The 15,536-nt window shown below is 37.6% G+C and overlaps 1 protein-coding gene across 1 annotated transcript; it reads right to left on the bottom strand.

The window, feature by feature from the left end:
* Positions 1-340: 340 nt before the first annotated feature.
* On the bottom strand, positions 341-2,959 carry LOC137719602 (ras-related protein Rab7-like). Its single transcript, XM_068458639.1, has 7 exons — positions 2,901-2,959; positions 2,544-2,570; positions 2,195-2,294; positions 1,938-2,084; positions 1,757-1,837; positions 1,527-1,672; positions 341-505 (listed from the first exon to the last, which is right to left on the bottom strand). Exons 1-7 carry the CDS (start codon positions 2,957-2,959, stop codon positions 442-444), a joined length of 624 nt encoding a protein of 207 aa, XP_068314740.1. The 3' UTR covers positions 341-441.
* Between the last annotated feature and the right edge of the window lie 12,577 nt (positions 2,960-15,536).

Raw genomic sequence — 15,536 nt, 5'->3', positions numbered from 1 at the left:
CACTATAATCTAGTGGTATTCCTCTTCACTTGTAAGTGAAAGGTTTTGGATTAAAGTCCCGTGAATAATACATTTTGATATCCTATTATGGTTGTTTCACTATGTGGCTTAATCCAAATTCCCCACTCTTAATACCGTTATATTGAAAAGAAAGAGAAAAGACTCGGAACCTAAAAGTAAAAGCTTCATGAGAAGGGAAAACCATACTCATAATAAGATATTTCTGTCTTGGTTATTTTAATTCGAACAGAAACAATGGTACATAGTTCATTTCATACGCAGTTGTGAAAATTAGAGCCAAAATATAGACTCACAATGGTACATTTAGGAATACTCGATGGCACACTATAACACATGAAGGTATGACATATTTTCTTCCACCCTCAAAAGAATGAAAAAATTATAGAAAAAATTTACATATTCAGAAGAGGTGGCCCATCCTTAGCATGCACAGCCTCCTCTTTGATCTGCTTCTGAAACAGTTTCTGAAATACCTTGGAAGTAACTGCAGCATTGAAAACTAGCATATTAGCTTGGTTATGTTGTACCTTCGAGATAGAAATGAAAAGGTGACGATGGGTTTGTTTGAGAGTGATTTTGTACGAAACATTTATGCTCATAAAAACTTTTCGCTAGAACTGTTTTAATAAGCACGATGAAATCCAAGTTTTCCTCAAGGTTCTAAAAGACGTTAGGCGCTAGTTGGGTGGCGAGCTAAGGCCTAGTGTCTAGGTGGCTAGGCGGGGTCTAGGCGAGGCGCCTAGGCGGATTAGGCGGATTTAAGTAAATCCATTATATTTCGTATAAATAAGTTTCTGTTTATACTTTAAATATATATAATTTCATCATAAACTACAAAATAGAATGACATATGTATTATAAAGTATTGGAACATAACGAAAACATGGGGAACATGCATATAGTGTGTGCTCATTTAAGTATTCAACAAGTCTCTTACAATTTATTAAAAAAATTAAATGCAAAATGAAAGTTATCTATTTTTTTTGTCTAAGTAAATTGTAACCTAAGCAGGTGCCTAGGCAGGTCTGGGTGGGCTAGGCGGGCGCCTCAACTAGTCTACTTGCCCTTTCTTAATTTTCAAACGCCTAGGCATTAATCGGGACGGTGGCTAGCCGTCTAGCGGCTAGGCAGGGATTTTTAGAACAGTGGTTTTCCTAGATGAACACTCAGAAGTGTGTTGAACACCTTGCTACTAGGTCCTTCTCCGTATGCACACTACAAATCTTTTAACTTGGAAGCATTATCTTTTTTCCGAGCCCGGAACTTAGAAGCATTTGAACATTTGCTTCCAAATGTTATCACGGGTGTTTTTGGTTATGTGAAAGCACTTTTAGCCATTCTAAAAACACTTTTAGCCGTTCTTGAAATACTTTTAGCTGAAAGAACAGCCAAGCATACCATAATTAAGATAGGCAACAATAAAAGATGTGGAAGGAACCAGAATGAACCCTGTACATTTTGTTGTGTATGGAAAGAATGGTAATCATGTCAAGTTGTGTACTTACATGTCTTGTTCATGTTCATTGGTTAGTCCTGTTTTTGCAACACATAGAAATGCTTCATCAACATTGTAATCCTCTTTAGCCGAGGTCTCAAAGTAAGGTATGTTTCCCTTTGCAGCACACCATTCCCTAGCTTTCTTCTCAGAAACCTGCAAAATTAATATGTTGTATTAATTCCAAGAATAAAAGCTTTGAAAATTTTCAGGATGCATCATTTATCCATGTATATATACCTCACGGCTGTTTCCACCATCTATGTCAATTTTGTTTCCCAGTAGTATGAAGGGAAATGCTGCCGGGTCAGTTGGATCTGCCTGATAACCATTAATGAAAATGAAAATGAAAATATTCGGAAATAAATATTAAGTACCATGAACTGACAAATTGGAAAAATGAAGAAGCGTTTTTGGAAACCTGTTTGAGAAACTCTTCATGCCAGTTCTGAAGTGCTTCAAATGATTTATTAACATTCACATCATACACAAGAACGCAGCAATCTGATCCTCGATAAAACGCAGCTCCAAGACTATGAAATCTTTCTTGCCCTGCTGTGTCCCAAATCTGTCAAATACGAACACAGTAAACATATTAAAAAAGAGCATAATTAAGCCTTGTTTAGTTAGCTGTATGTGAATAATATATAAGATACTATTAATGTTCTAATTACTCACTTGCAAAGTCACCAATTTGTCATCAATCTGAAGTTCCTTGGTGACAAAATCTGCACCAATTGTAGCTTTATATTGTCGATTGAACTTCTTATAAACATATCTGGACAAAACATAAAGGATCCACACATTGCAGTATATTCAAATGTAGCCATGCACAAGTTTGCATAAAACCATGTTATGTGGAATCAATTACTAACTATAAGTTCCAGTTTAATGCTTGGACATACAAGCGAAGAGAAATGAAACACCAACATCATAAAATACAGAATTAATGACAACTGATCAATTCTCTGTCTGTGTGTGTGTTCATATATAATTACGGTTCCGGTTGCATATATGGAAAGGATACTGATTCATCAAAGACGTCTTTCCCACCCTGAAATGGCACACAAACAAGAAGAACATAGTTCATATCAGTAAAGAAAATGCTCAAAAGAATAGATCTGTACTTTTTCTTTTCGTTTTTTTGGGATTTGTTTGGGGAGGGGGGGGGTGGGGGGTAGGGAGCGCCAAAGAAGAAAATAGTTCATATCAGTGAACAAAGCCCATTACAGGGGAAAAGAAGAATTAGTGTAAGGGACTTGTAACTAAGTTGGTTGAAGGACATTCGTCCTTACACATGAGGGCTCAAGTTCAATTACCCTCTTCCAATATCCTTGTATAAAAAACTAACAGCAGAAAGAAAAATAGTTATGGCATCACATACCCACTATCTCCAAGGACGATGACCTTAAGCAGCGTTCTTCTTTTCATAGAAGTATCCATGGCTGGCTGTATTATTGTTGAAGACAAATAAAGAAAAGTTTTTTGCTGATCGAGCTCCAAGCTTTAATGATCAAAGTTAAAGTGTTTGCTTCCTTTAAATCCAATAGGATGCAAAATGTTGGGAAAAGTTTGGAAAAAGAAACTATGATCACGTTTGATAAAGAAAAGGGGAGGCCATTTTCAAGGTGGTTCCTGATTCTTCTTAATTCACTAACTAGGTGCTCAACTTTTTCTTGGGCTACACTTTTCTTTTCTAAAATTTCTTTTTTTTTTTTTCTTTTTTTTAATTTATTTATTTATTTATTTTTCATGTGATGTGTTGAATTGAATGATACAAAGTGAGAGCCATGTGAACTTTGCCAACCAAAACCAACGTTACCCGCCAGCTGAGCTCTTTCAATATTATTTTTTTTTAATATTTGATAAAATTAATTGATTGACAATGTCAATTAATCAGCAGTAGAGAGGACTTAAAAAAAGTGCTTGTTAGTTGACTTGCTATTGGCCTTAGTGCCAGTCGTGGTTGCCTCAACGTAAAAGAAACATCTCTCATCTCTGTATAGTGTTTGATTGTAATTTGACAGGTTGGACATTGTTGGTTGGTTTGTTTTCAATTAAGTTGCAAATTGGTTGCAATATCTTTAGTTACTTTAGAATCAAAAACCAAATCTCTGCTGGTGGCTCGTAGTGAGTAGAGACAGACTTGGTGCCTACAAGAACATGCATGATTGACTTCCATAGGATCATATAAGGTGATGCCCAACAAAAATAAGGAATATGCATCTGACTTGATTTCAGAAGCTTGAAAAGTAAGCAACACTAGAGAAGTGGCCATGGAAGAACGGAAGTAGAAAAAAAAATAATAAAATAAAAAATGTTTCATCATAAATTGATCAAACTCTTTATTTTAGTCATTGAAATCATCCTGAAAATTAGATACCGTAAATCAATCTCGTTCTTCCGTTAGAATCCCATCAAAAAATTTATCAATGCGCTCACTTGGCACACGGATAGAATCCAATGTTATAATAATATTGTGCCATGTGAATTATATAAAAACCAAAAAAATTTAAAAAGTGTTTTAAAAATAATAACATCTCGCGGCTCACTTGTCTCCTCAACAATAGCAAAGTCAAGCATCAACTCCCGCCAGTCAGTCTTCTTCCAGATCTAAGTCGCCAGCTTCGTCGAGCCACCCGTCCTCTATAATACGTCGACTCCTCCCTTTCCTGTCTATCTGTAACCCAACCCCTTTCCGTCGAATCATCAACCCACCCTTTCCCTTGCAATCCTTGGCCCAAATGATTTTGATTCTGACTGTATTGTTTGGAGGGCAGAGAAAGAGGAGTAGGATTAATGAGAAAATGAAACCTGATTTCAAATTATTTTTGGTGCTTGTTGGAACCAATTCGTGCACAGCCAGAGCAGTAGAGATGCACAAACTTAACTACCTATAAAACAAGAAACTACCATGAGCAACCTTAGGACTGGTTGGGCGCCTGCCAAAGGCTCTCTAACGGTCAAGTTAATAAGCAAATACTTGAAATTCAAGCAATGGCTAGAGAATGGAGTATGTGATAATTGTGTTACCAAAGATGAACCCTGAATGGATGTATTTATACCAGACGAGATAGAGTCCTTTTAGGATATAGAATCCGTATTAAACTTTGAGAATCCCAAAGGATATCTAGGAGTAAATATTGCATCCTCATAAGAAAGTGATTACATATACCGCACGCCAAATCTCTCAATTGTAGGAATGTCCAAGAATATAGGAAACTTGGTTGATTCCATACCAGATCTGGTTTCTCTTGTTGTGCCTTGGCCCGTTCGTTAGTGCGGAACCGAGATTCAGATTACAACCTCACCAAAATCACACACAGTTGAACAAAATAAAATACAAGAAATAAAGACACAGAGAAATTTACGAGGTTCGGCAAAAACCTGCCTACGTCCTCGGAGAGATATTGCTCTTTACTATGAGAAAAACAGTACAAGTTACACATGAGTTAAATCGACATAACCCAATCCCATATCCCTTGTACACCCACTCACAGAATTTTCCCAAGAGCCTCACTCTACCCCAAGAGTTCTTTCACTAGAGACCTTTCACTCTAGCTCTCTTGATTTCTCTCTCCCTTGCCCATGGTAGAGCCAAATGCTCTCACCATCTCTTTGGATGCTTTACATCTCTTCATCCGTTCCTTCTCCTTTGGCAAGTCATTTAAATAAAAACAACCCACTTTTCTTCTCCTCCTTTCATCCATCCGAAAGCCACAAAACATTGCTTTTGAAAAAGCCACAAAACATGGCTTTGAAAAAGCCACAAAACATTGCTTTGAAAAAGCCACAAAACATGGCTTTGAAAAAAACCACAAAACATGGCACTAATTTGGCCACTATCCAACATCTCTATCTTGCGGAACAAGCATGGTCAATCTTAGCTAAGTCGACGGACTTCCTACTTATTCAAAACAAGATAATGGTGGGATCATTGATCCATTTGCACAGTTCCGTGGTGAAAGTTGTCCATGACGGGACTTCTGAGGTATTCTTGTTCCGATCCACCTTACTCCGGTCCTGAAAAATTATGGTCCTATATAATTGCCCCTAACTGTGCAACTGAAGGGGTTGTTCCCCTTGAGGATCCAAAGACCATGCCTTTTGAAGTAAAGCGAAATACATATCATTTTGAATTTTTCTAACATGTGGTAATTCAACTTCGTAAGCCGTGAGTTGTGATGTTCTAGATTCAGACATGCGGGCTCGAAAGTTGTGGCACGAAGACAACAGTGATGAGGGATGTCATATTACATGTGCACAATAAACAAGGGGTGGCTCCTTACATTATCAATTGACTTCTACCTTTGGACACATGAATCTTGAGGTGAGGCATTTTGAATTCAACTGTGAGATTATTCAAAGACTCTTCTCATAGCTTATATTTTCTTTCCTTTTTTTCAAACTTTTCTCTTTCAAATTTCATTTCCAAAGTGTGGCTCTCCTCCATTCTTGCTATACTCCAACTCTTGTACCCATTCCTCACTTTTAGCCCTTGATAATTAGGACATGTAGCCAAGAAATCTGCAACATTAATTGTTATAAAAAATTAAGGACAAGCCAAAACCTTTCTCTAGTAAACTTTTGTCCTCATCGGATTCTATATCTCCATACTCTGCTCCATAGAAACATCCTCCTTGCAGTCTTTGCATACGCGTTCAACTTAAGCAGAGTGTGGAGATTGTTCAGTGGGTTCTTCTTCATTGAATCCTCTCATCATCCTCGTAAAGTCAACTGAGCAAGCACCTTTCTTACAGGAATTTTGCGATAAGGGTGAAGGCGTGTCTTCCCAAAGAATTTTACTTTTTTCCCAACTCATGGGACTTTGATTATGCAATACACATGTGCCTACACATGTTTTTTAAGTGTTGTTTTACCGAAGTTATTAATCCTGTTAGAGTAAAGCGCTTGGAACTTTTCATCCTGTGTTTCCTAATCACGGAATAAAGTTTTAATCTAACAAATCTTTATGAAGTAAACCTATGGAGTAATAAGTAACAGAGCAGAACACGAATAAGCTTGTAAGCATGGGACAAAGCTATAAGCCTCTCTCGATAACATTGATTCGGAAAAATGTTGCCTCCCAAACTTAGTGTTTGCAGAGATTTTCACTGTGATAATCGGAGTACCACCATATTCTGACACCAGGTTTAAAAACTCATGAAAAATCTTCTACTCTAAAGCATGCTTTGATGCATTGGTCAGATAAAGGATGAGAAATTGATGAGTCATGCTCGGAATGATCTACAGTTTTTAATGTTAGTATAATCTTCTTCCTTTAAGTGAGACTATATGTCCGTTTGTTCTTTCATCTTGCCCATTCCAAGTTTGAGGATTTTAATAGTTGCAACGTGCCACCAAGAAGGGGTTTTCTTCTTAGTCCAAATTATGTGTTCATCCTAGTGAATCTTAAATGAAAGTTTATTAGAGAATTGGTCGCTTGTGTGTGGATCGGAAACACCTTTTTGATCTTTTTGTCAGACCATATGTGTTGGACCTAAGCATTTCTGGTCGGACTACACTTAGTTAACTTGTCTAAGGTGTTTTCGTGTTTTAGAGCTCCACTAAAATAAAAAAATCCTCTAGAGGGTTTCCTAGTCTAGATGCCTAATTCAAACCTGCATTAGACATATGGTACCGCATAATGTACTTGGCGTAGTACGCTGGTTCAGTATAAAAGTAATCATACTCCAAGTCGGAGTTCAGAGCAACCATTCGGATAATTTTTGGATAGCCTTTTCGATTATTCGCTCAAATGGTGTATACTGTATAGCTTAGGTTCAGATGTTATAACCCACAATCATTTGGTTGTATAATCTTTTCAAAAGCTGGATGGTAAGTTGGAACTTGCAAAGCAAGGGGCAATGTCTCCGTGTCTGTTGGCCGCACTTAATACGGCTCGAGCCTCCTAAGATGCTAACTGGAACACCACGGAATGGGCTATAAGAGACTCTTCTTACATTATCAATTTGAATTTTTAAACTTGCAATTATGCGAAATTTCAAAGCTTGTATTATTTAGGATATTAGGGATTCCCTGTACCCCAAAAAAAGAAAAACAAATGAAGGAACAGACAAAAGTCGGGAGAGAACTAAACTTTAAACTTTTTTATTATAAAAGAAATAGGGGTTTAATAAGGGGGTGTGATTGAACCCGAATTAAACTGCCTATATCTTTGGGAAGAAGAATCAAATCACTGGTCTAGTTCTAAGAAAGAATGTCATGATTTGTAATGCATCATGAACCATTCTTGGTGAGTAGCCTATGGCGGGGCATTAAGAAGATGAGTTCTCCATAAATTTGTTTATACATAGGCCGTAGCATTGTGAGATCTTTAGTAGTACCACTGGAAATTGTGATATTTCACCTTTTGGCGATTGGAGTTCTATCGATGTGAGTCAGGTACTATGTTCCCCTGTCTCCTACTCCCACGACTCTATACAACCCTTCCAGTTTGCCCCGAGCTTGCCTTCTTTGGTAGTCTTGTGTTTTCGAAGATTTTCCTTAAGACAAGGTCTCCAACATGAAGACTTTGAGGCTTAACACTTTAGTATGACCGAATCTGAAGTTGATAGGCGGCAAATCAAACTTGGGCACATTCCCTGCGTTTTTCCACAAAGTTGAGGTCTGATTTGACGATCTCAACTTTTTCTAACACAGTCGTTTCTTGAATGTATAAGTTTGGCATCATTGTGACTTGGACAGTAATAATAGCTTATGTTCCATAAGTGAAAATGGAGGTTTCCCAGTTGCTTTACAAACAGTGATGCGATATGCCATGGAACTCCAGGCAGTTCTTTTGGCCGTATGCCCTTCTCCTCAAGCCTTTTCTTCAGACATTGTAAAATTGTCTTGTTTGAAGCTTCTGCTCGACCGTTGCCCTGAGGTATCGCAGAGTGGAGGTGAGATGACGGATTCTAAAACCTTGTACCAGTCCATGACTTCGAAACTGGTGAATTGCAAACCATTGTTGATAAATATAGTGTGAGGCATTCTAAAATGATAGGAAATGTTTCTTCCAGGAAAAAGAAAAAAAAAAAAAAGGTATGACCACTACGCTAGTTATCCAAGATAGAGGTTCTGCCTCAATCCACTTACATAAGTAATATGTTGCTACTATCAAGTACTCCTTGTTTCCTATGGCCTTCTTAAGCGGATCAACAAGATCGATTCCCCATTTCTTGAAGGGTCATGCCCCAGTAAGGATGTTCAGTTCTTCTGCAAGTTCATGATTCATTGATGTGTACCTCTGGCACTTGTCACATATGCATGTTCATGTTAAGTAATATGTTGCTGCTATCAAGTACTCCTTGTTTCCTACCATTAGTGCCTTATCTGTTAGGGATCTTCCACTAGAGTGGTTCTCAGATACCCGAATAAATATCACTGAGGATTTGTAAGCCCCTTTCCGGAGTCACGCACAATATATAAGGTCTAGAGTAAGAACGCCAGTAGAGTCTTTCGTGAATAACAGTTCACCTTGAAGCCTTTTGGACAAATTTCCTGTCAAGTGAGCATCTTTAAGAATTTTCTTGTCCTGGATGTAGTCGATGATTTCATCAATCCAATTCTCTCTCGTATCGATAGTAGCAACCATGTCTGGCTCTGTTTCGCGAACTCTTGGGGTGGTGAGGTACTCGAAGAGAATAATTCATCGGACAGTGATTCACAGTGGATGCGATGTTTTCAAGTGCATCGACATGACTGTTTTCATTATGTGGGACTTGCTGAATTCGTACTTTTTGAATAGTTTCTTGGCCTTGGCCAAACAAAGCCCCATAGCTAGATTATGGGTGACGTATTCTCTCCCTTGACTTGGTTAAGAATCAGAGTCGAGTCCCAATGGATTGATAGTTCTTTCACTTAAAGTTCCGTTGATGTCCTAAGTCCGGGGAGTAGCATTCCATACTCATCCTAGTTGTTGCTTGCTTGAAATTCAAGCTTCAAAGCTTGCTCAAGTATGATTTGTTCAGTGTCAAACCAAATTCACACACTACCGTGAAGGGTGGAGATGTAAAAATCTGTTTACCTACAAAATAGTAGGCAACTGTAAGTGGCTAAAGCCCAAGAGGTGTCGGTCAAGGGTGTTCCGACAATCCAGTTAGTAGCTATTATGTAACTCAAGCAGTAGGCAAGAGAATAAGTGTGCGATAATTGCACTACCAGAGATGAACCCTAGAAGGCTGTATTTATACTAGTCAAGGTAGAGACCTTTTAGGATAGGAAATCCATATTTAATTAGAAGAACCCCTAAGGATATCTAGGAAGTAGATATTCAATCCTCTTAGGAGTGTGATTACTAGTGTGGCACGCCAATCTATAGATTGTAAGGACTCCAAAATTATAAGAAACATGTTGATTCTTTGTTGGGTTGGGTTTCCTTATCTTGCGAAACAAGCATGTTCAATCCCAGCGAAGCTGTCAAACCTCGCCCACTGCTCCAGAAGATGATGATGGTGGCATTGCTACTCAGTTTATTCAGCTTTATTAGAACACTGTTAAATCCATGATTGAACTTTTGAGGTATTCGTATTCTGATCCGTCTTACTCCGGCCCTAGAAAATTATGGTCCAACAATTGCCCCCAACTATGTTTCAGAAAAATGACTTGTTATCTTTGAGAATAGATAGTCATCCAAAGACCATAGCTTTCAGAGTAAGTCAAAGTATATACTGTTTTAATTCCTCTGACGCGTGGCATCTTGGCTCCAGAATAATTAAAAGGGTACATTTTTTCTAAACTTAACAAATCTAAATCATCATGCCTTCTTTCAGTTTCACTAAACCCACAAATTTAAATCATTTTTACAATATTTAAAACTCTATTTCTTCTGATCAGGGATTACTTATTTTCTTCAGCTTTTGATGTCAATGATTTATGATGTAAAATTGTCTATTATTACTTCTCGCCAACAGCAGGACTACCCGAAGACAATGTTGTCCAACTCGTAGGACTATTATGCCCATCAAAAGCACCGAACCCACAACCACCGAGTCCCACTCCTCTCTAAACAGCTATGGTTACGCCCTATTTAGACCTAGGAAGAACATCAAGACCTCCCTATCCCTACAACCAAACAATGACCCGGCCAGAATGGACTCCCAACCCGCCGACGCCAAATAGATCATCATCTTATCTGGCCAGAGCAACATGTCTGACTGCAGCGACGTGTTCAAGGACACCATCGCCACAACTGCCAGCACTGGGATGGAGTCATTCTGCCAAAGTGCGAGCCTCTGACTTTGCTTACTTATTTCTCTTTTGTTACAACTCCCTTACGCAAACGGTTTTTGTCTACATGTTTGTGGGATCAAGCTCTACTACCAGAATATACCAAAATAATTCATCATCCGTGTTGTAAACATTAAGAAAACTTCAATGAATATGTTCTTAAGAATTACACAGAATGTAGAGGAAGAAGAGAGAGAGATCGAAAGAGAGAGAGAAATGTATTGATATCTTGTTAATTTCGTTATGATTACAATTTCAGTTATATATTCTCACTTTCCTTAGCTGCTAATCTTCCACCTCCTTATCTCAACTATAATTCTAACAGCTTTTAACTACTTCTAACAGCTCATCTTTTTAATCTATTGACAAGTGTCATTTAGTTTGACCCTTGATCTTCTCTTCACTTGGATAGCTGTTTTCTTCTTCACTTGGATCCTTATACGTGTCACGACACGATGGTCAACAAAAGTCTACACTCTTCCTTCTGGGGGTATTTTGGTCATCAAACCTTTGAAAATAACATAGGATAATTTTCGGATAGGTCGAAACAATCTACTCCTTTTAAGAAAATATCATTCTTGAAATTTTCACAAGTACATCAACACCAAAGTGGAACTGAACCCACATACGGTCTTCCATTTCCAAAGTAGTACCTTTGACTTTGATACCAAACTGACACACTCTGACCCTGATGTCAAGATGAACACCGAAATTAAAGCATGATAGCCGTCACCGAGGTGACGTAGCCATAACGAGCATGCATTACAATCTAATCAAAGGACTTCAAATAATCTACTGAAAATTCAGCAGAGTTTCCCTTGAATTTAGTTTGGGTCCAAATTTGAAACTTACTAAAAATATTATAATTATTTCAAGACCACATGCCCCAAGGGCCACACCTAAGTAATGATCCACTATATGCATGACAAGTTGTTCAAAGCATGACATATGTTTTACATTAAAGGATGGACGGTTCATACAAACTAAGAGAAAATAAGAGAAACTGATCAGAACCATCGAAGTTTGCTTTGACGTCAAGAAGATTTATGCCATTAAGTCCTCAGGGGTGAAAAATAAATTTTCTAAAATATTTTGTTTTTTGAACATACTAAACCACACCCCACCCCACCCCACCCCCAAAAAAAAAAAAACACACAAAACCCTATTTTGATTACCTATATCATATCTTTTGGAAATTTGAGCCTGCCATAGAAACTGAAAAACTGATACGTACATGTACTGAGATGTTACTTACTCGTGGTATATCATACAATATCATGCACTAGCGGTAATTAATGTAAGCGAGGTAATAATCATGTAGTTATTGAGTAGTCTCAAAGTAATGGCAAGCTAAGGGTATAATTGTATAATTATGTCATTGCTGAATAATGTCGAAGTAATGACATGTTGAGGGAATAAACATATACTAATGTCATTACTGAGTAATCTCAAAGTAATGACTAGTCGTAGCTGGTGCAAGCTAGAAGGAGGATGTTCAAAATATGAACAAGCTGAAATATAACTCATACATGTGCAAGTTGTGTCCTACAGCTGTGGGCTGGTAAAATACTTTAAGTCCGTGTGGGTGTATGCATGCCAAAAGATACGTAATAATAAAGAAAACAATATTTATAAAATCGTCAACATCAATATAATTCATAAACCATAAAGCCTGGTAATAAAATCACAAAGTCTGTCTAACTAATAAACTGTAACTAAAATTCATATTTATCTTGGCATGCTTAGAAAGTTTAATGACTAAAACATTTAATAAATGTCCTCACACCTCCGGGTAGCACTCCCTACAAGAGTTTTGCCCTTGTCAATTTGTACCTAGACTGAATCGTAATAATATCACGTCCCAAACTTAGAGAATACACGGTTTAAGTTTATTAACCTTATGGCTGAATTTAACTTTTGAGTTAGACTCCCTACATACCCTATGAAGGAATCAAACTAATCGTAGTTCACCATTAAGCATAAAAAATACAAATATAAAAAAAAAAACAAATTGTATTTGCAATGACTTCCAACACCTAGCCACACAGATGTACAGGTTCTACAGGATCATTCGACATGATCCAAAACTTATTTACTCATACTAGCAATCACACATAACGTCAATCTCATTTAGAAGCCTAATAAACACTTAATTCTCTGTACGTGCCACTTGCACACGAACTGAGGTGCACATCCTAAGAATGACACCCTGATGAAGGTAGGTCCATAGGGCTCAATTGGGTCTCAGTTGTTATTTAAGAATGACTCGGGCATATTAACCAAAATTCAACCATTGGTCGTGGTTAATGGTAGGGTCAACAACCCTACACAATCCAATTCGGAAGACTAGTACATTGAATTTCTGATCCATAAAATCCTAGGAGTATCACATTCTGCTAATTTACAACGATCCAGCAATTAGATCTTCATCAATCATAAAAACTAGTGGCAGTCTAATTTGATTACCACACTACTGAATCTTGGGAAACTAAACTAGACACAGGTTCACAAGGTCACTAGTCGCTCTCTGGCGCTTAAGGAAACTCAATGATTGGGCTGCACATATCGCCACGCGTGGTGGCAGCTATGGTGGTGACATGGCAAGTTTCAAAAACCCAAGTTTTCAACCTTTAACCAAATGAGCTCAAATTCACAGTATAGCTAGACGTCGATGAATGGGACAACTTTCATAACTAGCTCATCAACCAATTGTAACCGAAAACGGCCAAAATTACCAGGAAAAATCAAATTTCCATACCAACATGGACATCATGAAGTGTAGATGAAGTTTCTTACCTCACTCGATGAAAACGGTTACCAGAATTACCCGAAAAACAAAAAAAAAAGAAAAAAGAAATAACTATTGGAAACCTTTTCAAAACTTTGTGGCTTCGATTTGAAAATAGGGGTAGGAATGAGGAGATCTAAAATCACTTGGACGTAGAAGAGGTTAAGAGGAATCAAACCCAAGAAATGGGGTCAAAAAAGGTAGCAAGAATAGTGAAATTCGACTGGGTCATAAATCGGGTCACGAGACCCAATTCAGGTTTGTTGGGTTCTACCCATCTGATTAGGCTAATAGGTATATATAGAATTACCAAATTGCCCCTGATTTTACTTGCTTATGTCTCCTTCATTACACTCTGTTACGTGAATGGTTTTGTCTACGCATTTGTGGAGTCGAACTTTACGATAATATATTAAGATAATCATACGTGTCATTACCATGACACGATAGTCAACAAAAGTCAACATTTTCTCTTATAAGGTGTTTGGTCACTTCAAACCTTCAGAAATAAAATAGAATAATTTCTCAAATGGGTTGTAACAAAAGCGGAGAGCCCAACAACGAACTCCACACATATACAAGCTACCCACCCTATTCAATTTGACGGTAACCATCCTCCACGGCCTTGGCACTTCAACCTAATCTTTTTCTTTCTCCACCTCAATCAAACCCACAAATATTCAAACTCAACTTTAACTTCAACTGTGGATGTCGTTCCTCTTTTCAGTCGTCACAAAAATGGGCCGCGTCAAGGTCTTACCCTCCAAATTTCTAAAGAGAAAAAGTTATTGCTTGTGGGAAGGGGTTGTTGTCTCATTGGGCCGGATGGTGTGAATTGTATTCAAGACATTTTAGACATAACGGTGTGTCGAGTAAGAGTAATAAGTATCTTTAACCTTTTAGAGCAACTCAACCCCTAAATGTTCTCCTGGGCTATAGGCAACCAAATCCCATAAAGTGAACAGTAATTGCCTTTAGTGAACAAGAACTGCCCAAGTGCATCTCTACCCCTAACTGAATAGCCCAAGCTATTGGTATTAAAATATTGTTATTTTTTTTCAAAATAATAAAAGATAATTTTATTTTTAATTCCATATAATAATCAAAGATTGGTTGAAAGTATTTGAAAATATTGAAATGTGATGTAAGGTGGAGGAACATGGTTAGGTATTTATCGGAAAAATATATAATTTTTTTATATTTTTAATTAATTTTTATAGTTTTTTTTATTTTTAATTATTTTTGCAATTTTTTAACTGTGGCTGACGTCAACGTGATGTCACACCACCCAGGCCCTAGCCAAGGTGATTTGGACCACCTGGTGGCGGTGTCAGGCTCCCCTGGAGCCTAGTGGATTGGTGTGGGCAGAGGGATTTTTTTGGGGGGAGGCAATTCAGTTGCCTTGAATGGGTTGGAGTTGCTCTTATGTTGGTTAAGATTATAATGTAGGTAAGAAAATAGGACAATGGGTGGGTTTAGCACCGCTCAATTTTATTTTTGTGAAATTACATTAATGTTCATTTTTTGGGTATTTTCCTTCAATCATGCATGAAATTGTATAAATTGTTGTAGGCTTAATTTACTAAACTATTCTAAGGGAATAAAGTTGGGGAGACCGGCGGCAAGAGAGATAGAAGAGAGAGATTTAATTATGAGGTGTGTGTCATATCACCCCATTGTGCCTTTATTTATAGTAGTAGGATAGGTTAAATCCTTACCCTAATAGGATTACAACTCTAATACGATAATATCTAACTTAGGGAATATTCCAAGATATCTCTAGATACACTAGGATTTGCACAGTCACGTTCCTATTCTAAACACGACTGCAACGCTCCCCCTTGAGTGTGTAAATACTCAAACAATACATCGCATCAAGTCTTCGCCAATTGAGGTAGAACAATTGATGAAGTCGTCGGCACAACTAGCGAATGCAAGTCTCAAATTAAAGAAAGTATGCATTGATAGTAAAATTCACAAAACCTCGCTATGGTAAAA

Source organism: Pyrus communis, chromosome 1, assembly GCF_963583255.1.
Source record: "Pyrus communis chromosome 1, drPyrComm1.1, whole genome shotgun sequence".
NCBI classification, from domain to species: Eukaryota; Viridiplantae; Streptophyta; class Magnoliopsida; order Rosales; family Rosaceae; genus Pyrus; species Pyrus communis.
This window is presented reverse-complemented; position numbering and strand designations above follow the sequence as displayed.